The sequence below is a fragment of the Sylvia atricapilla genome, chromosome 19 (genome assembly GCF_009819655.1).
Source record: "Sylvia atricapilla isolate bSylAtr1 chromosome 19, bSylAtr1.pri, whole genome shotgun sequence".
Lineage (NCBI taxonomy): Eukaryota > Metazoa > Chordata > Aves > Passeriformes > Sylviidae > Sylvia > Sylvia atricapilla.
The window spans coordinates 7,673,006-7,698,064 of NC_089158.1; the positions used below are offsets into that span (position 1 = coordinate 7,673,006).

General features: G+C 55.1%; 1 protein-coding gene across 1 annotated transcript; it reads right to left on the minus strand.

The window, feature by feature from the left end:
* Positions 1-31: 31 nt before the first annotated feature.
* Positions 32-20,978, minus strand: FAM163B (family with sequence similarity 163 member B). The gene is made up of 3 exons (XM_066333078.1): positions 20,865-20,978; positions 737-852; positions 32-654 (listed from the first exon to the last, which is right to left on the minus strand). The coding sequence occupies exons 2-3, from the start codon at positions 827-829 to the stop codon at positions 154-156; spliced, it is 594 nt and encodes a 197-aa protein (XP_066189175.1). The 5' UTR covers positions 830-852; positions 20,865-20,978; the 3' UTR covers positions 32-153.
* Positions 20,979-25,059: the final 4,081 nt, after the last annotated feature.

A 25,059-nucleotide genomic window follows, 5' to 3' on the forward strand; every position in this document is an offset into this window, starting at 1 on the left:
CACCAGCCCCTAGAAATACATTCACTTTTTTCTTTTTTTTTTTTTTTTCCTCCTTTTCAAAACTCCTCCACGAATTCCAACCAGTCCTTCCCTCTGTCCAGAGCCCCGCGGTGAGGCGAGGGGACACTCGGGGCTGGCCGGGCAGGCGGCACCTCACACATCGGTGCTGATGCTGCGGCTGCGGGAGAACGCTTCCCGCATGGCCGAGAGCCGGTTGGGGTTGAGCGCCTGCAGGTTGGACACGGGCAACGCCAGATCCTCCTGGCTCACCGTCTTGTAGCTCACCCTGTCCCCACCGTTGTGCAGCTCCTCGGGGGGCTCCTGCAGGAAGAAGGTGGGCGGCTCCTGCAGGAAAGTGGGGGGCTCTTGGAGGAAAGAAGTGGGGGAGTCTTGGAGGAAAGAGGTGGCGGGCTCTTGGAGGAAAGAAGTGGGGGTCTCCTGCAGGAAGGAGGTGGGGGGCTCGTAGGGAGCGCAGCTGGGGCAGCTGGGCCTGCTCTGGGCTGGTTTTTTGGCGAAAGGGGACGAGGAGTAGAGGGAAGGGCCGTTGGTCAGCACTACGTTGCGGTTGCAGTGCAGCGGAGGGATGTGCGAGTGCACGGCGAAGTCGGGCTCCTCCTCGTCCTCCTCGGATTCATCCTTCTTGCAGCAGTAGTACTGAAACGGGAATTGCTCAGCTGGCACCCCCAAAGCTCCCAGCCCAGCAGCCCTCCCCTCTGCCGCGCCCCACGGGCCTCACCTGGAGCCTACAGTAGCAGAGGACGGCGATGATACAGAGTAAAATGACAGTCGCTAATATTCCACCTGTGATGACCACGGTCCCGGCTGTCATCCGCCCTCCTCTCCATTAACAGCCTGCAAAAGGGAAAGCACGGGCTGAGGGGCTGGGCTGCAGGGCCCCCAGCTCTCTGCTTACCCCCCTTTTGATGTGGGTTAAAACCCAGGAGGGCTCTGGAGGGCACAATCAGGTCAGAGCCCTGGACTGGGCACTTGTGGAAAGTCACCAAGGAGTCTCCATCCCCCCCAGAAATGCAGGTGGCAAGGGTTAAAAAAGACTTTACACAGTGGGTGAGAGATTGAGTGAGAAGCAGCTCTGGGGTCACATCTGTCTGTCCTGCCCTCAGGAGGGGGAGCCAAGGGAAATAACACCAGGCACTAAGGACACTCTCCTGCCTCCTACCCGGCAGCAGAAAGCGTCAGTGACGGCAGAAGGAGCCTTGCAATAAGGATTTCTGAGCTGCACTCCTTCCCCTCCAAACCTATAATCCATTTTCCCCAGGAAAACAACGTGGTGTTTTAATTTGGAGTAACTGGAGATGCTGAGTGAGCCTTTAAGGACTGCAGGGAGCAGGGTGCTGCCCTCCCTGAGAGTGGATCTTCCACTTCACCATGGCCAAACCACCGTGTTGGGGGGCTGTGGGGCACCCCAGGATGAGGTTTGGCAGCCCCAGGTGAGCTGTGGCTGGGAGAGAGGGCACTGCACATCACAGAGAGGCTGTGGCTCAGCTTGGCCACCGTGGTTGGGTTTTGGGGCACTACCAGCACCCTTCTCCCTCTCTGGGATGCCCCTGGGAGCTGTCACAGCACTGGGAGAAGCAGAAAGTCCCTGTCCCTGTCCCTGCTGGGCTCACCCAGAGGGCAGATGTTGCACAGCACAACCTCTGTAACAGCAGCACGGGCCTTGCTTTCAGCATCCCTCCCTAAAACACCCATAGGAGGCCTCGAATTCCTCTCCAGCCCAGGGTAAGACACAGCTTTTGCCCCAGGAAGGATGCTGGGGAGACGTGGGACCTGCCTGCTCCCAGCTGCCAGCAGCTCCGAAACAGTGGCACTAAAATTGGCACAAATAAAGCTCCAGCAACATTTTAGTTGGGGCTGGGAACAGGAGGAGCGATATAAATTCAGGGAGAAATCATACCCTGACCACCTAGTCCACAAGTGCTTTAACAAAGCTGGCTCCCAGCTCTCGCCGTCGGGTTAAACCAAAAACCAGCCACCCCAGCCCCAAAATTACTTCAGCACCCGAGGAAAAGCAACTGTATCTGTCAGGGATTTAACCCACCTTCCAAAGAAAACAAACCCGTGCCTTATTTTCAGGCGCTTAATGTCCTGCTAAAGTTGGGTGAGTGCTGAATGGATAAAGCAGCGTCACGTTTTGTGTCGCTGCCGAGCAGCTCGGGAGAAGGGAAGGGGAATTGATCCCGGCGGCTTCTCGCACCCCGCGGCCACGGGGCAAGAGCCGGGCCAAATCCTGCCCTCATTCCTCGGGGAAAAACTCTCCGAAGGGGCTCAGGGGAAGCAACACAGCCGTGGGAAGGGTTTGCAAGCCATGCATTGGTGATTTAGAAACTCGGGCTGCTTTGAAGAGGGATGTTTGAAGAGGGATGGAGGCGCCTGGCTGGATGGAAATGCCCATCCCTGGGTGTTTCGCTGCTCCCGTCTGCAGTCCCCTCTCCGTCCCGGGGCCGAGGGCAGGGAGTGCAGGGTTGGGACACGAACCTGGCTCTGGAGTGGCCACTGGACCCTGCAGGCTCTCGGGGATGGGCGCTGCACCCATCACGGAGCATCAGCATCTCCCCCCGGCACGAGATGGGAGGTGGCAGGTACAGCTCTGCCAGAGAGGACTCTCCGGCTTTTCCACCCATTAATTAAAGCCCCGGGGCACAAACCAGGGTTGCACTGAGCCGATTGCCGTGGTTCCAGTCCAGCCGAGCCCAGCCAGACGTGGCATCGCAGCCACTGCTCCCTCCGGAGCCGGACCATTTGCATTTCTCCCTTTTCCCCTCCTCAAACATACTTCTCTGATTAAAGCCGCATACCTGGAAGCTTTAAACCTTCCAGCGTGCAAAGGGGGAGGAAAGCAGAGCATGCGGAGGCCCATAAGCTGAACAATTCCTGTCTAGACCTCCTTTTTACATTTGTTCCTAATTTCACGCTCCACAGGCTCCCAGATTCATATATTTAGCAATAAATATCCTGGTAAAAGGAAGTGCTTTGCAGCTCCGCTGTGGTCTTGGAGAAGGTCTGTGGGTCTGAGGAGCGCAGGCACGGGAGACACTCCCGGGAGACGTTTAGGAGCCCTCCAGCTCTCAAAGGTGTCTGGACCCACCCAAATTCAGCCCCCAGGGCATCATCCGTCCCTGTCAGACAGCAGGAAGGGGCTGCAGGGGGGTTTAACTCCACACAGGCTGTTTGCCCCCAGCCCAGCAGCCCTTCGCTGTGGTCCCCAGTGCCGTGGGGTGACAGGGGATGGTGGCCCTGGGGTCACCGGGAGCACGCAGGGCTCGATGCAACGCTTCTCCTTTCTCAGAGTGAAAAGGACAGGTCTGTGCTGCCACAAACCAAAACCATCTCACAATTCCCAGCTGCAGGTCCCGCAGGAGCTATTTGGTTTTACACACAACCCTGTGCCACCTGCCTGCCGCGGCTGAGGATGTGGATTTTGAGGCTGAACTCTTACTAAAGGCCGGGTCTGCTTCAGCCTCTGCTCCTGTCTTCCCTTGGGCGCTGCCATGAGGAGCTGGGAGAAGCTTCTCACGAACAACAGAGAAGGTTTGGGGACGAGAAATCTTCCTCTTTCCACCTCCCCAGCATCCTGAGCACGGCCCCTGGACCACCGCGGGTGCCCGGGGCGGGGAGAGGCTGCTCACAGCTGCTCCTGGCTCCGTGCAGCCGCTGCCTCTCGGGAGGCTGCGTGGGAGGAAAGGCTTCCCAGCAGCTGGGGGAGCTGAGCTCAGCCCAGCCCCAGGCTCCAGCAAATACCCGGCTCTGAAAAGCTCAGCTCCGGGTCCACAGGGTGGATGTGGACTGGCCTGATCCTGCCTGCTGAAGCTGGGGGAGAAGGAGACCTGGGGATGGAGAAGGAGACTGCTCCAAGGTTCCTCTAAGCATCCAGTTAAACTTCTAGGGCTCCCAGATATTAAGAATGATCTTCTGGACAATGAAATAAATGAGGCTTTCAGCTGTCCCATCCCACCCCAACTCCCACCTGCAGGGCAACAAAGTCACTCCAGAGGTTTTGCACCGGCTGGAAGTGCTGCCATGGCGAGTGGTTAAGGAAAGGGAATGCTGGTCCTGCTGAAGCTGTGCCTGCACAAGGAGATCGTGTGTATCCCAAAAACTTGTCCCTCTGTACTGCTGCTGCATGCCCCAGCAGCCCTGGGAGCTGCTTCCTCTGCAGGAAATGTGGGAATTGCCCTTGCTCCCCTGGCTCCAGGAGCTGGGGATCCAGACAGAACAGGCAGACCGGGTACAAAATGCCAACTGGCAGCACAGACACAGAGATTGATCCCCCCGGTGCCCAGCACTGGAGCAGGCAGGAGCTGAGACCCCACCCGAATGACCACCCAGGGATAAACACAGGCAGGACCATCCCCTGCTCCAGGGACACTCAGCTCAAACCTGGCCGTGAGATCCTGCCCCTCGTTTACGGTTTGTGCAGGGGAGTGGGGCTCAGCTCTGCCCCACGCTTCCAAACGGCCGAGATGGAGAAAAGAGAGGAGGAAAAAAGGAGAAAAAAAGGAGAAAAAAAGGAGAAAAAAAGGAGAAACACCCATCCCACCCTCGGCAGGGAGCAGGGGGAGGCCAGTGCCGTGTCCTGAAGTGACACCACCCTGCCTGTCTTGGCTCTGCTCTGCACGAGCACATCCCTGGCTGCGCTCTGTGCTTGGACAAGTTGTCTGTGCACCGAGTGCTGCAGGCGTGGGTGTCCTGCAGCACCCGGGAAGGGCCCCTGAGGGTGGAGAGAGCCTGGCACAGCCCCCAGGCTGACCCTCATCCTCCTCCTTGGGTCACTCCAGGGCAAAGGCACAAAGGACACACCTCAACAGGGGCACGATGAGGTCGGGGAGTTCGAAGTTCTGCATGGGAAATGGGTGTTTGAGCAGCTGTGTGGGGACAGCACGAGTCTGAGCCTGTGTGCTGCAGGGAGAGCAGCTCCTGCAGGTCTTGCCCTGGGTGGGCAGTGCAGCCACTTCCCAGCTCATCCGTGTGCCACCAACCCTGAGGCTGACCCTGCTGATCAGGCCCTGCCTCAGAAGGAACAAAAAGAGCTCAGGGATGCTTCCCGATCATCTACAGATGCCAGGGAAACAGGAGAGCATGGGAGTGATGCTGGATGTCCAAGATGCCACTGCCCTGAGCCATTTGGCCTTGCTGCTTTTTCTGTCCCTGAGTCGGGTGCATGCAGGACCTTCAATCAGAATAACAAGAAATCCCAATGTAATTAACTGTCCAGGGCAGAGCAGACTGGATCTGAGCCCTTGCTGCTGTAAAGTTCAGGATAAGCCTGGCTTAGACTCCTCTCTTGCCACCCTGGAGCTCCCTAAGTGCCACAGCTCTGCCCAAAGGCAGACACCAGAGGATGGGTGTTAAGGAAAGCCACTGCCACCGGCCTGGGAGGTGGGGAAGCAACAAATAAACCAGGAGCCAGCACCAGTTTGGTGGCAAATCCAGCCTTCCTCGTGCATTTCCCCCAGTTCCTGTAATCCTACCCAGTCAATGAATAAGAGCTGGGCTCTGGGAACGGCCGGGCAAGGTGCCAGCAGGAGACTTTGCGTGGCCCGAGCCAGCGGACAGGGCAGCTGCCAGAAACACAGGCAGGAACGTGGCTTCCCATATGAAAAACACTTTAACCAGAGGCCTGCAGCAGCCCCACAGTGCTCCCTGTCCCCTCCCCACGGCAGCAATCCCGGCCTGGGGGCTGTGTTCCTGCAGGGATTTAAACAGGCTGGGGACGGTGGTACATGGGGGCTAGTCACTGCAGACCCCTGGCTTTGACAAGGCACTCCTCGACACAAGAGAACACATCATTCCGTGCCTGCCCATCCCAGCACCGGTGCTGCTCCCATGGGAAACCCCTTCTCCAGGCTCCAAAGGGTTTTTTGAATATTTTATGAGTGGAGGGCACTTCTCTCTCTGTTGTGTCCTGCTGGGAGAGGGCTGCTCACAAATTCCCAGGCTCATCCACAGCACTCCTGGGTGCTGGAGATGGCTCAGAGATCCCAGAGGGCCGTATTCCCCCCTGCATCCAGCAGGACTGTGCTCATCCCATCCCTGCTCAGACTGTGCCCTTGGCAGAGCAGCTCCTGCACTCAGGAGGGGCTTTCCCTGCCCTGAAAGGCACCACTGTTGATGGTCCCTGGAAAAAGAAGGAATTTTGGCAGCCTGTGGCACATCAGAGAGGGCTCCACCAGCTGGGGGATGTCTGTACCACCGTCATGGGCTTTTAACAGCAAACAGGGCAGAGAACAAAATATCCTTCATCCACTTGTCCCCTTCTGGTGGCCTTAGAGCCCTTGCCTGACTTAAGGCAAACTGCAGAGGTCACTGTCACTGGTACAGGGGTGACCCACGGCTCAGACTCCTGTGAGTCCCCCACCAACCCCTCCCCAAGCCCCTGATGTCCCACCAGAGACAGCCCCTGATGCTTCAGCTCCCACTGACGTCCAGAGGAGAAACCACACACTGGAAAGGGAAATCACCCCCAGCTCCTGATAAATTATTTACCAGGCAGGACATTGCTGGAACAGTGCTCAGCTCTGCAGAACAGGGTCCCAGCCACCCCCAGGCGTGGGCAGGGCTCAGGGGACACCTGGGAATGGCTGAGGGCAGGACAACACCGTGGCCAGGAAAGGTTTGAGTGCTCTGACAGGGAGAGCCAAGGCTGGAGGGACATCAGGACCACACAGGTGAGCTCTGGGCTGATTCAGGGATGTATCCCTCATGTCTGCACCAGTTAGAACTCACAATAAACTCCTCCAGAGGGTTGGAGGGACCTGGGACTGTTCCTCTCCTTTCTGCCCCTTCTCAGCTCAGCCCTTTGCAGCCAGAAAATCTCCCCCAGAGCTGGGGTGGGAAATGGGTCACACTGAACTGCTCCTTCTGTCTCCAAACTGTGGGGTTTCCTGAAGCTTGAAGACAGCAGAAGCTCATGGCAGAATCAGGGATCCTGTCGCACCAGTTTTTAAAGCAGAGATGAGTTCTGAGTGTGAGTTTCCAGCGCGCTTAGGAAGGTTTCCCTGCATCCAGGGGTTGCCCATCCAGGGAATGTGTGCTCTGCACTAATGAGGCACTAATGGCATTTAGCACAAGCTAATCACGCCTCACAGAAATAATATTTGCACAGCTCATCAAAGCGCGGTGAAGGCTTACTAAGCACGATGCCAGGCAGGAATTTCAATGGCTGCAGATGCTCCATGGAGAGAGGCTGAGCTGCTGCGGAGGGATCGAGGGGGAATGGCTGAATCACCTGAATGCTGTCCTTGGGAATGTCCCCTGCAGGGGCCATCCCGAAGGTGCTGCTGTCCTCATCCCAAAGTGACTGGAGAAGGTGACTGTGGACATTTCAGCATGGATGGAGTGCCCACCCTGCTCTGCCCCTCTGAAAATGAGCAGCCACATCCTGAAAGGATCCACGGGGGTGTTGGTGACATTGAGAGGGGTGCTGGTGAGCTGCCCACCTGCACACCAGCCCTACACTGGCATTAATCCAGGACAGGTAAATCCAAAAATCCAGGCCCAAGGAGCCGGTGCAGCAGCCATGGACTTGCCACAAGGTGATTCCACAACCAGCCAGGCTCTGTCTTGATTTCAGAGCTGCTGTCAAACCACTCCAGAAGGTTTTACCCTCCCCAGTGCCACCTTTCACTGCCCAAACCATCCCACTCTGCTTAAGCACCAGGAATTATTTCCATCCATCATCTGGGAAGCAGGCCATAATCCCAAACACACATAAGCAGCCTAAACTCCCGAAAAAAAGAAAAAAAAAAAAAGAGAGAAAAAAAGATAAAAGAAAGATGTGCTGTCTTTGCACCCTGCATCATTTAATCACCCCTTGAGTTATGGCTTAGGCAGCTTGTGATATCAAACATTAGAGAGGGCAGATGTGGGAATTAGCAGATTGAGATAAGGGGCTGCAATCAGAGCTGAGCTGGGAAAAGGCCTGGGGATGGGGAGCACCCACTGCCCAGCCCGGGCTCTCCTCCCAGCAGGGCAGTTTTACAGGCTGGAAACGTCCCTTGGCCAAGCTGAAAAGTTCGTTGAGAACTTTTAAATAATAGTAATTAATAATATAAGTTATTAATATAATATATAAACCTTATTCGTGATGAGGATTTTTTCCTGCTGCATTCACCGAGCAGGCAGAGCTGCCTCCCCACCATCTCCCAGCAGAGCTCACTGCAGTCCCCTGGAAAGGCACCGTCAGGGAGATCAAAAAGCCTTAATTGTCAGAAAACGCTGCTGAACCGGTGCACCAAGAGTGGGGAAAAAAGGAATTTGTTCTTCTGAAAGAGCGACTCTTTCCAGAATTGCTCCGTTTACAGGGATTTTTGAAAGCTCCTCATGCTGAGCACCCGAAGGTGCTGCTCCAGGAGCTCTGTGGGAGCTGGTGTCTGACACCTACGGCTCACTCCAACATTCCTGCTGTCCCAGCTCCCAAGAAATGCCTCGGGAACGGGGTTTCATGGCTCAGACAGCACTGCTGGGCCACGAGGATGGGAAAACACTCACACAGAGTCAGCTGAGGTGAGCTCTGAGCTGGTGACAGCCCTGGCTGGGAGCTGCCTCCTGCTCCTGGGACATCAGCGCTGCAGCTGGGATGGGATCAGCACTGCCACCCACAAGCATCCTGGGGACAAGGGTTCACAGGCCAGGGACGCTGCACAGAGGGACAGCAAGGTCCTGGTACCCTCTGATGGCAGCAGCTCTCCCTGTGACTCCTGCCAGTGGCTGCTTTAGCTCCTGGGATTGGTAGCTCTGGGCACTGCCATGGCAGAATGGAGAATCACTGGGGAATCATCCTCATGGGAAATCAGGGGCTGAGTCACCTCTGCTGTCACCCAGGCCTGTGCTAACAGAAGCCCTGCGTGCTTCAGAGCTCATCTTTGCACCTTTTGGCTTCTGCTTCAGGCAGCTCCAAAGCCACAGAGAGAAAACCCTTCCTGGCCACAGAGTGCCAACAGCCTTCAGGTGGGATACAGCTGGGATACAGCCCTGCCTCAGCCCAGGAGCTCTGGTTTGTCCCAGGAGCTCTGCCTCATCCAGGACCTCTGCCTCATCCAGGATCTCTGCCTCATCCAGAACGTCTGCCTCATCCAGGATCTCTGGCTCTGCCAGGGAAAATGTTGTTACTCCAACACCCATTTTCCAGACAGAGAAGTTCCGCTTTTGCAGCCAGCTTGCCTGAAACCCACCAAATCCCAGCCCATTTGCAGATGAGGTGGGTTCCCCCTGGCCAGGAACGGGGAGAGCAGCGAGCTGGGGGCAGCTCCGTGCTCCAGGCAGCCCTACAGCAGCGTTTGATGAGGATGAGCCCCACGGATGTCCCAGGAGGGGAAGGAGCCATCGATCCCCGGCTGCTGCTGAGCCATCGATCAGGCTGGGGAGGAAGGGCACAGTGAACAGCGGCAGTAAGCAGGAAATCCAACAGCTCTGCATTTCCAAGGGGGGTGTGAACACGGCTCTCCCTGCGATGGGAAGATCCTCAGCAGATTGAAGCCTTTGGGAGCTTCCCCATCCTGCTGAGGAGTCCAGCCTGGGATCCAGGGAGCTCTTTTAAAATAAAATATAGCGACCTGAGAGCTCCAGGGACGGCCACCAACACACGGAGCAGCAGCCCTCTGTCCCTGCCCACCCCTGCCAGCTGTGGGTACGTGTCTGGCAGCTGGTGACATCTCCATCAGTGTCACACTGTCCCCCCAGCATCCCTGAGCTGTCCTGGGCTCTGGCTTTCCGTACAACCCACTTTTTTTATCCTCCTCAGTCCCCCTCCTCTGCCCTGGGGACACACACCTGGGTTTGTGCTTCCAGCTCCTGCTGCTGCTGTGACACCAGGGGACTCCCTGGGTGCTGCAGGCAGCCCTGCCTGGGATCTCCAAACAGACATACGTTGGTGCTCTCATAAAAAAAAAAAAAATCCACCAGAAAAAAGGGGTTGGGAGTTTCCATAGCTACAGCTTTACATCGCTCCGGCTCAAGCCCTGTAATGAGGCACAAGCAGAGTGGTTTTTTCCCACTCCAGCCCAGCAAGGCAGCGTGGTGCATGAATAAAGAAGAGGAGGAGAGAGAAGGAGCTCAGGGATCTTGGAAATAACACATAAATGTTAAGGACCTGAGTTCGGCACACTGGGGCTGGGGTATGAGCTGCACTTGGGGTGGGGAGGAAAGGAGCCCCTCACTCATCACACGGTGAGTGAGATGAATCTTCAGGCTGCTGGACACGGGCTGGGGCCAAAACCTGCTGCATTTAAATTCCTGTCTGCCTGGTGCTCCCAGGGCTGGAGCTCAGCGAAGTGCAGAGGGTCAGGGCTGCTGCCAGCGCTGAGATACTGCCCACAGCACCTGGGACCTGCCCGGTGTCCCCTCCGTGTCCTTTGTTCAGTGTAATGTCACCCCCTTAGGGCTGCTGTCAGCACTGTCACACGTGCATCTGCAAAGTGATCACAGAATCACAGAATTCCAGCCCGGGCTGGGTTGGAGTGACCTTAAATTTCACCTCATTCCACCTTTCACAGTGGAAGGGGAACAACTTTCACTGTCTCAGGTTGCTCTGACCTCCCCTTGGACACTTCCAGGGCTCATGAACAAGAGGGAGATGGGCTTCCTCATTGTTTGCACCCTGGAGTTTCTCTACAGGCAGTGAAATCTCCTTGTGTTATCCTCTTTAATAAGGATTTATCATTGCTGCATCAGGGAATTAATACAGACCGTCTGAGAGGGTAATTTTCAGATTCTTGGCAACTCACCATGAACCAGTTCCAGTAAATTTTCCCTTTTCTCCTCACCTTAGTTTTGTTATAGCTTTTCCTGGGAGATGAGAGAGGGAAAGATTTAACTCAGAGGAAAAAAAACCCAAAACAACAAAACAACAAGACAACTACCCCACAACAACAAAAATCGTAAGTGAAAGAGCAGAAAAAAGATAAAGGAACTCACACAGCTCAGCTGAAAACCCTCATTAGGAGAATAAAGAAACAGAAAAAAAACCCCAAACCCTTCACACAAATTGCTCTGCTCAAGCCCACGTGGGCTGGGAACTGCCGGGATCAAATGTTTGAAATATCGACTGTTCCCAGGGACAGCATCTTCCCCAAAGCAGAACACGTGTGAGGGATCTTCTTGCCTCTCGTCAGCACGGGGACGACGCCAGCCCTGCCTTTGAAATGACTCCTTGATGCTGGAGAGGCCCTTGAGAGCGAGGCAAAGGCTCCTGGTCCTCCTCTGCCACCTCCTCGCCGTGCCCAGCAGCCAGAGGAACGCCGCAACAGGCGCCAAAATGTGGGAAACTGAGGCAGGTGAGGTGGGAAGGATGGATGTGATCAAAAGCTTCTGCTCAGTGCTGGTGCTTCCTGAGCAGGCTGCAGCTGGAAAACCCGGAACAGACACTGCACAGAGCTGGAGAATGAAGTAAATATTTATTGAAAGGCCTTTAAGGACACACCTTGGGCAGGACAAGAGCCTGGCCAGGGCTACACCCAAGGTGGATTCAAAATGGTCATAAAATTGTCACAAAATGGAGAAACGGTCACGAGGTCTCACACTTTTATAAGTTTTGGTCCATTTACATATTAGAGTTTAATTGTCCAATTGCCCAAGAAAGTCCCATCTTTCTTGTTTTCTCTCTTCAGCCACCCTCATTTGTGCTTTTGGGCCTGAAAACTTGTGACCTTTGTCCTTCCTCCAGCAGGAAAAGGATTTGTTTTGTCTCCCTACTCTGTGAAGGGAACGGACTGACACTGAGTGTGAGGCTCAGAACTGCACACCCCTGGGCAGCACAGAACCTGAAAAGCCACGAAAGCTCAAACTTAAGGCATCACCTTTCTTGATTAAATGGTGCCTGACTGGCGTCACCTCAAAGGACCGGAAAATGCCAGGGCTCTTCTCACAGAAAGCCAAGCCTCTGAATCCCACCCTGAGCCCGTCTGAAGGCACCCACAGCAGCCAGGAGGGGTCAGGGCCCTGAATCCCCCAGGGATGAGCCCACAGAAACGCTTCCATCAATCCTGGAAAGCAGGAGGAGGCTGACACAGCAGCCCCAAGTCCCAGCTGGATTTCAGCTTTCTCCCCTGGCACCGTGAGTAAACTTTGCCTGGACACGATTGTTGGAGCTCCTTGGGAAGCAGGAAGGTTCTGCTGTTAAATAGCAGGGTTAGTGTGCTGGACTGGGAGCCCAGAACCAAATTAGCACAACTGCTGGTTTGCTGAGCTGGACTGGGATGGACTGGATGGACTGGGATGGACTGGGGTGGACTGGGATGGACTGGGAGCCCAGAATCAAATTAGCAAAACCTTCACTGAACCGACGCTGAATTTCTGAGCTCTCCTGGCACCACCCCCCCCATGGAGCCCTTCATTTCCATCCTGCCTCAATGGAAAGCAGACACAGAGCTGAAGTTTGAGTCTTACAGAATCCAGAGCTGTAAAAACGTGAGCATCTTCCCTGCTCAGTGCCTGGGAGTGCTCCTTGGCACAGAAGAGCCCCCCCAAATGTGTCATGGAGTTGTTCCTGTGGGAGATGCCCCTTTGGAAAAGGTCACCAGAGCAGAAATCTCCTCTGGGAATCAGGACTACATCCACTGCTGTCCCAAACCATGGGCCTGGTAAAAAAAATACCTTCCAGCCTGGCTGCCACTGCTCCTGGGCTTGACAGAGGAGAGAATGGAGCGTGTGGGAGCCCAGGAATTTCTGCCAGGAGCCCAGGATGCTTCAGTGCTGCTCCTGGATGGTTTCATTGGGATGATCATGGAATGGCACAAGCCTGTGATATTTGGGTTACGAGGTGGTGTTAACAGCCCAATCAAACAAAGCTCTTTTCATTTCAGGCCCTGGCAAACCTGTATTAATTTTGGGGAAATCTTCTCTTTTTGAGCGAAACTCCAGCAGCAGCCTGTGCCAGTTTAATGCATCCCTGGGGCTGAGCAGCTCTAATGCTCTGCAGCCAACAGTTCTGCCACAGCCCAGCAACCTTCACACTTTATATTTACTACCAATCGACTCAGACAGTGTTTTAAAGACTAACCCTTTGCCTGCCAATTTGAACATTCAGCAATAGGCAATATTTATAACAGGACCTAGAAACCAGGTAAGATCAGGACTTGTTTTCTCAGAAATCGCTATCACTGTTTTGTGTTTTCAGTAACCTGCGTTGTTTTCTTCGAAAATACAACATAAACAAAGATGTGGTGTCAGAAACACAAAGGAAAATAAGTGCAACTAAGAAAAATTCCACTTTCTGTGGGCTGAATCTGCTCCCACGAGCTTCTGTGAGAATCAGGAATAACTCTCGAGAAAACAGCGAAGCTGAAGTGTTGCAAATCAGAAAGAAAAAAAAAATCATCTGGAACTGTCTAATGTTCGTTGTGCTTGTCTTTATTTCAGGGGGTTGGGCCTGACTGTGGGATGCCACATCCAGTGCTGGTCATGGGGAATCACAGGAGCCCACAATCCCAGACTGGTCTGGACTGGGAGGGACCTTAAAACCCCTCTCAGTCCACTCCCTGCCATGGGCAGGGACACCTTCCACCATCCCAGCGTGCTCCAAGCCCCATCCAAACCGGCCTTGGAGACATCCAGGGGCAGCCACAGCTTCTCTGGGCAGCCACAGGTGCCCACCATGCTCTGCTCCCCTGCAAAGAGCAGAGACCTGAGAGCTGCTGCCTGAGCTCAGTGATTCCAGTGCTGGAGACCTGAGCTGCCCTCGGAATCACAGCCTGGTTTGGCTGGGAAGGGACCTTTAAAGGCCACCAAGTCCATCCCCCAGCCAGGAGCACATTCCCTGCTCTGAGTGCACCTGAACTCTGCCACTGAGTCACTCAGAAAATGGCTTTGGTGACAGCTGGATGGGAGACATCACCTGGAGGGCTCCGGGGAAAAACCTTTCAAGCATTTTAAGGCATTTGGATGTGGAAGTGAGGCTCCTGGCAGAGCTGCAGCCACAGGCAGGGGCAGCTCCGTGCCTGTCGCTGTTTGCACAAGGAGAAAGTCACACAAGAAGCCCGTGGGACAGCCAGAAGTTCGAATTATTACCCCAGTTGCTCCTTTGTGCAACATAACAATAAACCCACTAAATTTTCCCGACAACAAACGCAAATCAGCGCTCATTTATCCTTCCCCTCGCAGCTCCACTCCCACTCTCTCAGCAGAGCTATTTTCCCCCAGATCCCAGCGCTAATCTTCCCAGGGCTTAGCCTCCCAGCAGGCAACACCAACCAGGCCGAGACACCTCCTTCCCCTTCCCGCATCCCCGCAAACCCCGGCTCGCACCCGCGGAGAAGATGGGGAGAGATCCCCGACAGCGAGGCCGTGCATCTCCTCAGCCCCCCTCCCACAGCCGGGACACCTCCACAATGTAATTCCCTTCCAAGGGAACAGTTTGGAGCGCCACAAAATGCCTCCTATTTCTCTCTGCCACTCGTTTTTCCTCTGTCGCTCCCGTGAAGCCGAGAGCGGCGCGGTGCGGGATGCAGGAGGAGCATCGCTGCCTGCAGGGATGATGCAGGAACCCACCAGGGAACAGCCTCCCTGGAGCACGCTGCCACCTGGCCGAGAAGGCAGGCAGCAGGTAAAGGAGAGAGCGAATGGTTTGCCAAAAGCTCAGGCAGGAAGATCCACGATGGATCTAAAAATCTAAAAATCTAAAATCATTTAAAACCCCGCGCAGGGAGCGCAGGGAATCCAGATGCAAATCGCACGGCAAAGCCCGAGCAACTCCCTTTGCCTAAATCGGGAGGAAAAAAACCTAAATCTGGAAGCAGCCGCGGGTTTCCAAGCAGGAGCTCTGTGCTGGGATCGCACCGTCCCTGCCGGTCACCTCGGAAAATACCCCAGCATTTCCCAGGCAAAAAACAACCCAAACACCCCCCACCAAAAAAGCGCGAAGGTGGAATATTTGGAAGGGAAATGAGCAAAGCTATCTCTAGGTAAGTTATTTTTCTCGCAGGAAGCCGTGCCTGTGAGTGATGCTTCAGCAGAGCTGTGATTTTTTGCAGCCGCTCCGGGGACTCGTCTGACGCTTCCCTGTGAAATCCCCCTCGCTCCCGGCACGCTCCCGCAGCACCACGGCAAATTCCAGCCCCAACGGAGCCTCTGTGTCATCTTTTACAACCTAGTCCACGACATCCCTCCGCTGTGATCACTGCCTGTGAACCTTTCTGAACCTCGAGGCGTTTTGATCCCGTTCAGCTGAAGTGACCCGAGCTGGGCAGAGGTTGGGGAGAGGAGGAATCCATCCCAAGGCTGAGGTGATGCCCTGAGGAGCAGAAATTTGGGGGTTTCCCCTCACTCCGACAGCCACTTTTCTGGCGTTTCTACCGCTGAATTTTTCCCTTTCATCCCAAACACGCCGTGAGTAAAGAGAGGAGCTGGCTTTGCCTGGCGCCAGCTCCGTGGGGACAGTGCCACAGGAGGCCACTCGTGCCCATCGTGGTCCAGCCCTTTCAGGCAGCTCAGGAACGAGGGGACAGCTCTGCACAGGATAAAAAACCACGACCAACAGAGCTTTTCCTCCCGGTTCGCTGAGATGGGAAGGAAGGGGAGGCAATCCCTGCTCTGTGCCCTGCTCACCACCTGCAGCTCCCCCAGTGTAATGAGCTTATGGGCTTCTGCAGCTCAGAGCTGCCGTGAGCTCGTTCCTAGAGCGAAGCCCGCCGTGGCCTCAGAGGCAGCCCTAAAGCTGGTGGTGCCCAGGGCTCAGTGCCCCGCTGAGCAAGATCATCTCCTTTATCCCCTCTCCAGGAGAGGCCAGCCAGCCTTGACAGAGCCTAAGCTGGACTTCAGCAGAATTCAGAAGGAAAAAAAAAAAAAAACAACCCAACATTTTTCCACCAAAGCCTTTTTTTCCAGGCAGTTTCCCATGGTTTATCTCACCACCTCAGGACTTTGTTGTCTTGGAAAGGGACGGAGAAGAAGAGGACGGGGCTGTGGAGCAGGAGGGCAGGGCTGAAGCACCAGTGGGTGAACAGAAGGGAAAAGAGAAGGATGGGCAGCAGGCTGGGGGTGTGGGGTCTGAGCAGCTCCAAACCAGCACCGAGACACCGTGCAGCACTGACACAGCCTCACAGCAGCACCAGCTGAGGCAGAGGAGAGCTGGTGGCAGCGGGACAGGATGGTCCTGCTGCAGGCAGAGCCCTCTGCTCGGCCCCAGGGCTCCACTGAGTGGAATTCACTCACCCTCACTGCCCCTCAGAGAAAAACACAAAGATCTGTGAGCCCACGACATGATTTCCTCTCTGAGGGGCAGGAAATGAACAGTGAGCAGGAGTTCTGCCTGCCCTGGGGTTGAGGAGAGCAGCCAGCAGTGGCTCCTGCCAGGAGCTGGGGCAGATGTGCGAGTGACAACTCGTCCCTCCCTCGGTGTGAGCAGCATCCCTGTCACCTGGGCCAGGGGAGGGCAGGACAGCTGGCCCTCGGCTCCTGCCAGGAATCCACTTCTCCTTTTTCCCATGGAGAGGCTGTTCAGTGCTCTGGGATGTGCTGAGTGGAGGCGTGGGCTCCGTCCTGCTGTGTCCCCGCGGAGCCCTCGGAGCGTGGCAGCCCCTCTCCCTGCACATCCTCCCACCCTCGGCTCAGGTGCTGCTTTATCCACGGCTAATGACATTTATTTTCTCCTCAGTGCTTCGGGGAGGGCTCTTTCTCTCGCCCTCTCTGCTGATGTGAATCCTGCTGCCCTGTTGTGCTGATCTGAGACCTTTTTTTGTTGTTGAGTGCTGATGAGCTGCCCTGAATCCCCGGTCTGTGCCTGCTCTTCCTTCAGCCAGTTCCCAGGTTTGATCCCACCAGCACTAAAGTAAAATCAAACTCCCTCACATTTTCAGGTTGGATCAGGTCCCTCACCTGGCCAGGACAGGCTGAGCCTTACTTTTGGGTTTTTGGTAAGTTCCCTCTGAAAACATCCCTCAGTAAAGGCAATTACCACAGTGCCATTAAAGCTTTCACCAATGCACGGCCAGATAAGTCGCTGGGAGCCTTTTGAAATAACCTTTAAACAATGGATCCTGTCTTGTTTACTGAATGTTTCTGAACTCAACAGTAATGCATCCAGATGTCACCCCTGCCTACCGTAGGCCTAACTATTTCTGGAAACACACCAAAGGCAAATTGCTTGGATAATGTCAGATATTGTTGCAAAAAGAATATGACAAGTTTCCATCTCCTTGATAAAAGCTGTGGAGCAGAGAGTTATTTCCCAGGGCAGCAGAGCCGCGTGTACCTTCCACTGAGTCCCGTGTGGGAGCTGCATCTCTCCCTCCTCCAGCTCATGGACAGGTGGGCAAGGGCACGTGTTTTCCAGCTTCCAGCTCAGGAAAACATCAGTGTTGCTGCCCAGAGAAGCTCAGCACACTCACAAGATCCACAATGAGGGTGTTTTTTTTTTTTTTTTGTGGCTGTAGGTGGTTTTGTCCTGCAGGAGGGAGATGAGGGAGAAGCACTGGAGAGGGTGAGAGGGGCTGAGCTGCCCTGTGATGCCTCTGCACTGTGAGGAGTGGAGTTCACTGTCAGCTCTGAGCCATCACAGGGGATTGCTCAACGAGCAGGAGAAAACTCTGTCTGAAGTGAGAGGGTGACAGAACTCACCAGCTCCTGCCTCATGTCCTGTCTCCGCTCCTTGTCCTGCCAAGGGGAGCTCACGCTGAGGGAGGTGCTGGACCCAGCACTGTCCCTGCTGATGCTCAGCTCCAGAGAGAATTCTGTACTCTTGGACACACAGGATGGGGTAAAATCACCATCATTGTTGTTCTGGCCTAAGCCAAGTCCTGTCCCCCTCAGTGATGCCTCTGACACCTCGGGAACCACATCTCCATGGAGCCTGGTCCTCCTGCCCTGAGCTGCCATTAGCGGGTCAAGGCTGTTATTAGCCTTTCCAGGGACAAAGAGGTCCAGGGATATTTCCAAGTATTGTTCTGACCTTTAATTTCGTTCTCCAACCTTTCCAGCTGCTCTCTGCCCAGGGCTGCTCGAGCAGGTTCCAGAGGTCCCAGTCCTGTCGGGTTGGCCCTGGCTGTGAGCTGAATGTGGCTGAAAGGTCTGGAGGGATCAAAGTCCATCACCCACCTCCCTGTCACCCCTCTGCCCATCTGCACTGCTGGGATAAAGGCTGTTTGCTCAGGCAAAGGGGGAGCCAACCCTGCCCTAAGAGATCCCAAGGAGAGGAGGAGAAAACACTCTGACCTGGGAGAAAACGCAATTTAGACGGGGAATGAGCCACAAGTTCAACCCCAAGAGCTGCCACCTCTGCTGCATCCCTTCCCTGCACCTCCTCAATGTCACAAGTTGCATCACCAGCCGTGGCTGCAGGAGCCCTGCCAGCATGCAGCACCTCTTTCCTGGCCATGTCCTTGTCCATATCCATGACAACACCACAGGCAGGTACGGGAACAGGCCGAGTGACAAGGGACACAGCCAGCCCTGCTCCTTCCACCAGCACTGCGCAGCCAGAGGGAAAACTCTGAGTCAGGCAAAAATCCCCTGGAGCTCAGCCAGCTGCAAAACCCCTCCTTGCCCCACGTGGTGGGCGCTGAGGACACGTCCTGACATCCCAAAGGTCGGTGGCACAGACTCTGCCAGGCTGTGAGGATGCAGCAAAGACATGCCTGAGGGAACTGAGCACCTTTATCTCTTTGAGTCTGGCACCCAGCAAAACTTTTAAAGATCCTAAAGGGGTGGTGAGGAATGGCTGTAGGGTCAGGGGTGTGTTTTAGCTTCAGAATGGGAAACATTTAGAAATGTTTGGGTCAATAAACCATGAGCAGTGGCTCTGTCCCTTCCCCACTGCTGAACACATTCTCCTCAGAGAACAAAGCCCCTGAGTCCAGCCTTCGGGCTTGGCTCTCCTGTCACCTCCACGAGGGTTTAGGGGCTGCCACAGGTTCAACGGAGAAGGGTCAGGAGATGTGACAGCCTGACCCATCTGCCAGGCTTTGCTGGAAAACAGCGATGGCCACAGCGAGGACACAGCCAGGAGCCACAGCACTGGGGACGTTCAGCAGCTCCTTGTGCCCAGGTAGGCACAGGTATTTCAGAGCTGCCTGTGTTTGTAATCTGTGCCCGCTGGCAATAAACCAGAAAGGAGCAAATGCTGTTTCCTTCCTGCTCCTCAAATCCCCACATCCTTTCTGAATGAGAACCAATGTACTGCGGGGTGATAAATCAACATCAGCAGCTTTGCAGGGGATTTTGTTGAAGTTCTTTATCTCTCCTGAGCACCAGCACCATTCCTTAAGAGGTCCTGTCATCGTTCTGCACAGAAATCCTGACACGCACAGGAAGGAGGTTACACTTCTAATTACAGCTGCACGGTCTTTAAGGTGTTTAAAATCCCTTTTCACCAACTGACAGCCCCTAATGCACCTTTTCTGCTCGTTTCAGGCAAGAAGAAAATCAACCCCAGAGACTGCAAACCACCTCCAGTTATTCCCAAGCCGTTGCAATGGGGCAGGAGCCTCACACAGGTGTGGGATAGTTCAGGCACTCACTTCATGCACAATTCATGTCAACTGCTTTCCCTCACGGCTATAATTTAGATGCTTCCTCAGCGAAGACAAGATGTGATGACTAAAAATCCCATCCTACTGGGTCCTTTTGCTCAAATGAAGTCACCCAGGAGCACCATCTGCACTCTAAAAATCGGGATAACCCACCAGGTTCCCTAAAATGACAGCCATACATCACGACAGACTGAAGTGCAGAGTTTTCCCATCTAGGTTTTATGCTGATTTCGCTGCTCGTTTCAGGCTGGAAGACAATCTGTTGAGCCTCAAAGTGCCGTCTTCTCTTACCTTGAATTTATTCTGCCAGCAAGCTGTCTACCTTAATGAGTATGAGCACACCCCCACTGCCTCCCAAGTTTGGTGATCTGTTATGTCAAATATAAATAATCCTGTCTGAAAGCGGTCGATATGGGGAAATGAAAAGCCATCTTCCCTGGGGGGATTTCTCTCTCCCTCCCACAGCCCCCCGGAGCCCTCAGGCTACCTTTAATGTGCTCAACAGCATCCATGTGGCTCTGAGAGCGGCAGACCTTGATGGCTGCTGGATTCAGAGTGACAAAAACAACCCACAGGTGACTGTGCCGTCACCTTCCTCGCGTTCTGTCCTGGCTCCCTCTCCATCACCACTGATTGTGAGTGTGGTGGGATGGTTGGGCACCTAACCCAGGGTTGGGCTGTCCTACAAACTCCTTGGGATGGAGAGGGGCATTCTGATGTCCTTTGGGGCCAGCACGTGAGATGGGAACAAAGTGAATCACACGGCTCCAGGTGAGCTGTGCAGACAATGAAGAGAGGCCGGTCTCAGTCCCACACGGGGCGCACAGAGGGGACCGAGGTGTCCCAGGGGGAGAGAAGGACACGACCCGCACGCCCAGGAAAGGCATGGGATGGGGGCAGCTTTCCCACTCCGTCCCTGAAAGGTGCTTTCATGACACCCTTCACAGGCTTTAGAGCTGAAGATGCTGTAGGATGAGGGAAAACCGAGCCTGGAGCATCCCGGTATTTTCCATTTTCTGAGGTGCGGGACTTGCCCGGTCCCTCTGGGCAGGCAGCGGGGGAGCAGATGCCGGGCAGTTCTCCACGTCCCTCCTCACCCTGCCTCCAGATCCCCTCCCAGCCCCACTCCGGGGCTCTCCTGTGCCCGCTGCCCTCCTCGCAGGCATCCCCCGGGCTTCGGGCTCCGCTGCCGGTTCCCCCGGAGCACCGGCCCCGGGCACTTTCGGATGCGCCGGGAAGCGGGCGGCGGGGGCGGGAGAGAAGCAAACGGGGGAAAAAACACCTCGAGAGACCCCAGCGCTGGGAGAGACGGGGAGAAAGGGCCCGGGCAGAGCCGGGGGGGTCCCGCGGAGCCCCCGCGCCGGTGCCTTCTCCCGTTCCGCTTACCTTCAAACGGGGGAATGGGGCCGGCTCGCTCAGGTGAGGACCGCGTCTCCCGAAGTCTCCCTCTCGGAGAGCATCAATACCAAAATAAAATAAAAGAATTAATAAACCAATAAATTTTTTAAAAAAATCTTAAAAATTAAATAACGGTCAACCAACCAAAAAAAATGTATTAAAAATTAAAAATAAGCGGTAGAAAGGAAGCTGAGGAGGCGGGCGGCAGCGGCGGGCGCGGAGCAGGCAGCCGGCAGCAGCCACCCCTGTCGGCACATGGCCGGGCCGGCGGCTCTGCGGGGGCCGCTCCCGCCTCCCCGCCCCGCTCCCAGCGCCGCCGGGGCCGCCAATGACGGCCCGGGAGCGGGGCCGAACCGAGCGGCGGCCCCCGAAACCCCGCAGCGGCCCCGCACGGGCAGCGCCAAACCCGCCGCCCCCCGCCCAGCCCGGGATGCGGCACCGCCGGGGGGATGCGGCACCGCCGGGGGGATGCTGCACCGCCGGAGAGATGTGGCACCGCCGGAGGGATGCTGCACCACCGGGGGGATGCGGCACCGCCGGGGGGATGCGGCACCGCCGGGGGGATGCTGCACCACCGGAGAGATGTGGCACCGCCGGGGGGATGCTGCACCACCGGGGGGATGCGGCACCGCCGGGGGGATGCGGCACCACTGGAGGGATGCTGCACCACCGGGGGGATGCGGCTCCGTTCCCCCCGCCCAGCCCGGGATGCGGCGGCAGGGCTCCGGCCCGGCGTGAGGGGCTGGTCCGGGTATCCAGGAGAGGCAGAGAGGCGCTGGGAGATGGGGGATTGTCCCCTGAACTGGGTTGCCCCAAAAGAAAGATGGGTCATCCCGCTACGGACCCGGACCAGCCCCGTACAGAGGCGGGTCAGCCCCTCTGTATCCGAATCACCCCCCAACAGAGCCGGGTCAGCCCCTTTCTACCCAAATCACCCCCCACCAGAGTGGGGTCACTCCTTCTATACCAATATTATCCCCCAGCAGAATGGGGTCACCCCCTCTATACCCAAATCACCCCTTCACACAGTGGGGTCACCCCCTCTGTACCAGGATTACCCCCCTACAGAGCCGTGTCACCCACCGCAGAGCCAGGGGAAGCTGGTTTGGACAAGAGAGCTTCACCCCCAGCGCTGGCACAGGAAAAGAATCCCCCTGCCCATGGCCAGTGCAGGGAAAAGCCGAGGCAAACCCCACAGCACCCCCTGTTTGATCCCACACGGCCCCCAGGGCGTTTTATAGGTGACAGGAGTTTGTCCCCTGCTCCGTTTTTCAGGAGCTGTGCTGAGGTTTCAGCTGGTTTTGGTTTCATGAACAGAACAGGGAATGTCTCTGCTCTTCCCAAATCCGTTCCAGCACAACCTCAGCTTAGAGTCCTTGTCCACAGCTTTTCCCCAAAGTGCTGATTTTCAGCAGCAGCGATTCACAAAATTTCCTTACTGCTGGGGCAGTGGTGACCCTTCAGAGCTGGAAAAGCAAAATTTTGGGACAAAACCTGAATTCTGGAGGAGCATTACCCCTCTGGCAAGTGGGCAACCTGCAGAAATACCTCCACAGGAGCCATGGAGGTTTTCCCCCAGCCCCAAGCTGGTGTGACACGGGAGCACAGACTGTCCCAGCTCCCCCTGAGCTCTGCAATCCCCGGGCTCCCTGCAGAGCTTCCCTGGGCACAGAGGGTGCTCAGTGTGTCTCAGGAGGCTCTGCTGAGTCCCCTGCCACCATCCTTGGCCTTTGCCACCCAAGCTGTCAAATCCTCAGGCAGCAGAGACCCCTCTGCAGGCCCCTGGGTTGTCCCTGTCCATGGGGACGTGTGGCTTTCGTCCTGCAGCACTCATTTCCCTGGCACTGAAACTCATTCCCAAGAACTAACTTAATTTTTCCCGTCAGCAATCCCAGCCTATTGATACTTTTCTGTCCCTCTCAGCTGATGAGAATAATCAGTGTTTTTATAGCACATCTGCTCGATTTGAGATGGTATCGCTCGTAGCACTCCTTTAATCTATACACAGGGAAACAGTTGCATTTAATTAATTGCTCCCCAAATAAACTGATCACCGCCAGCAGTTCCAGCACACTTTACACGCAGTTCAAAAGCCTGAGCAGAGATCTGAAAGGAGAAGCACTCACCGTGATGACAAGAAATGAAGGTGAGGAGAAAAAACCACAATTCATCTTGAAGGAGTATACTTAAGATTATTACTATTTAATTATTATATCAAATCACTTAATACTGACCTGTGTCGTGGTTGCTGTCGAGTTTTTCTTCAAGGTTGCTTGAACCACGTGCAGAAGATATTGAAGGGCTGTGCTTTAAAAAAAAACCCAAAAACAAACTCAACCAATTTGAGCTTTTTATTACTTGTGCAGGTCAAACGTCATCATCTGGCAATTTGTCACAGCATCCTCGCTCAGAAATATGAACGATGGAGGTTCTCTGCTTGGCCCATTCATTTTGGTTTCAACGCCTGGCCTCAGGTACTGCAATAAACATCCTCCTCGCTTCCCAGGGAGGTGTCAAAACCATTCTCCCGGAGCTGAGCTCAGGATAAGGAGCAAGGAAAAACAATGTTATAACAAGGACGTAGCAAATGCTTGGGCTGCCTTGTACAGAGCTTGTTTTTTTTTTTTTTTTTATTTTAACACGAGGCTTGTTTATTCTAAGAGCAATTCCAGGAAGATCAGGATTCTGTGAAGGAGAAAAATGTTTTTATAATGTATTTCTGTACTGCACTGATGTACAAGACGTCCACGGTGAGCACGGTCTGGCCGTGCCAGGGGCTGTACAAACACGGATTCCCCAGACTTTGCAACAGAAATTTTTACAGAAGGCGAGTGCTAATTAGCATCCACAGTTTGGGAGGCAGTTGATAGCCTCGAGACCTGGCAGCTGGCCAGCCACAACTTTCATCAACCCCAACATTTGGGAAGTGTCCTGTGCCTGCCAAGTCTGGGGGATAAACAGAGCCAGCAGCAGCCAGGAGCCAAATCACCCGTGGGTTTTCAGTGCAGTGCTCAGGTGTGCTCACCTGCTTCCCTCCACCACCAACCTGGATTATTCCCTGTGTCGATCCTTCGGGGATTTCGTGCATTCCCACTCCTGCAAACCCAAATTCTTGGTTTTCTCCTTTGACTCAGAACTTGGCATCAAATTGCCCAGGAATATTTTATGATCTTCTCATCACTCAGCATCCAAAGCTGCTCTCTAGGGGTTTTTTTACCCCACCTCCAGCTTGCTCCATCCCCAGGGCAGGTTCCCCTTTGGTTTTCCTGACCCTGGAGGAATCTCCCAGCTGAGACTGATCCATGAGCTCAGCCCACATCCAAACCTGGGCACTGCTGGGAGCAATGGGCTGCTGGAACACTGCCCAGCTCCCTGTGGGTATTCCCAGTGGAACCCACCGGCCTGAGGGATGCTGGTGATGGTTTTATCCTCAAACTCCCTTTGGCAATGGCAGTTTGGTGGATGTGACACACCCCAAGCGTGTGGCCTTCCAGAGATGCAATAAAATACTCACTGACCTGAAAGAGTGCAGCAGCTAATATTGCTGAAGGATCCTACTGCTCGTGCAGGGCTTTGTTCCAAGAGGAAAACACGGAGTCTGGGCTCTCCAAACCAACTCCTGCACGTGGCAGACCCTGGGAGTGGTTCAGGCACAGTGACAACACAACCCTGGCATCGCCTGCCCAGTGCCCTCCTTTCCCCTTCCTAAGGACAGAGCCTTTTCCTCGCCTTCTCCCTGGGGTTAGCTTTTCCCTGGAGCTCCCTGGCAGTAACAGGACCCCGTGTGTGCAGCTTTGCAGGGGGAGGCTGCAGCAGGATGCTCTGAGGCTCAGCTCAGTGCCAGCCACCCTCTGGTCCTGATGGAGGGACCAGGTGCTTTTCTCTGCCTCTTCCCCACGATTATGGAGGTTCTTTCTCTTGGATGGTCCCCAAGCTGATCCCAAATATTCGTGGCAGGAGCCTGAGAAGTCCCCACTGCCTCCTCCTCCTCCTGTCTCTGCAGCACCTCAGTCGCCTTCACTGGATTCAATTGCAGAATTTTGTCTTGCTGAGAACAGCAGAGATTCCCAGGTTTGTGCTCTTCCCCAGCCACCTGTCTCCACCTGCTTTGGCCCCCCATGATGTCAGAGCCCCCTGCCATCGCATCACCCCATCAGCTCCTGCCTCTGCACCTGACAAGAGG

Excerpts from the sequence above, each read along its gene's own strand:
- FAM163B (XM_066333078.1), bottom strand. The coding sequence starts at position 829 with ATGACAGCCGGGACCGTGGTCATCACAGGTGGAATATTAGCGACTGTC. Across the intron at positions 655-736 it reads TCTGCTACTGTAGGCTCCAG|TACTACTGCTGCAAGAAGGA; the intron begins GTGAGGCCCGTG and ends TTCCCGTTTCAG.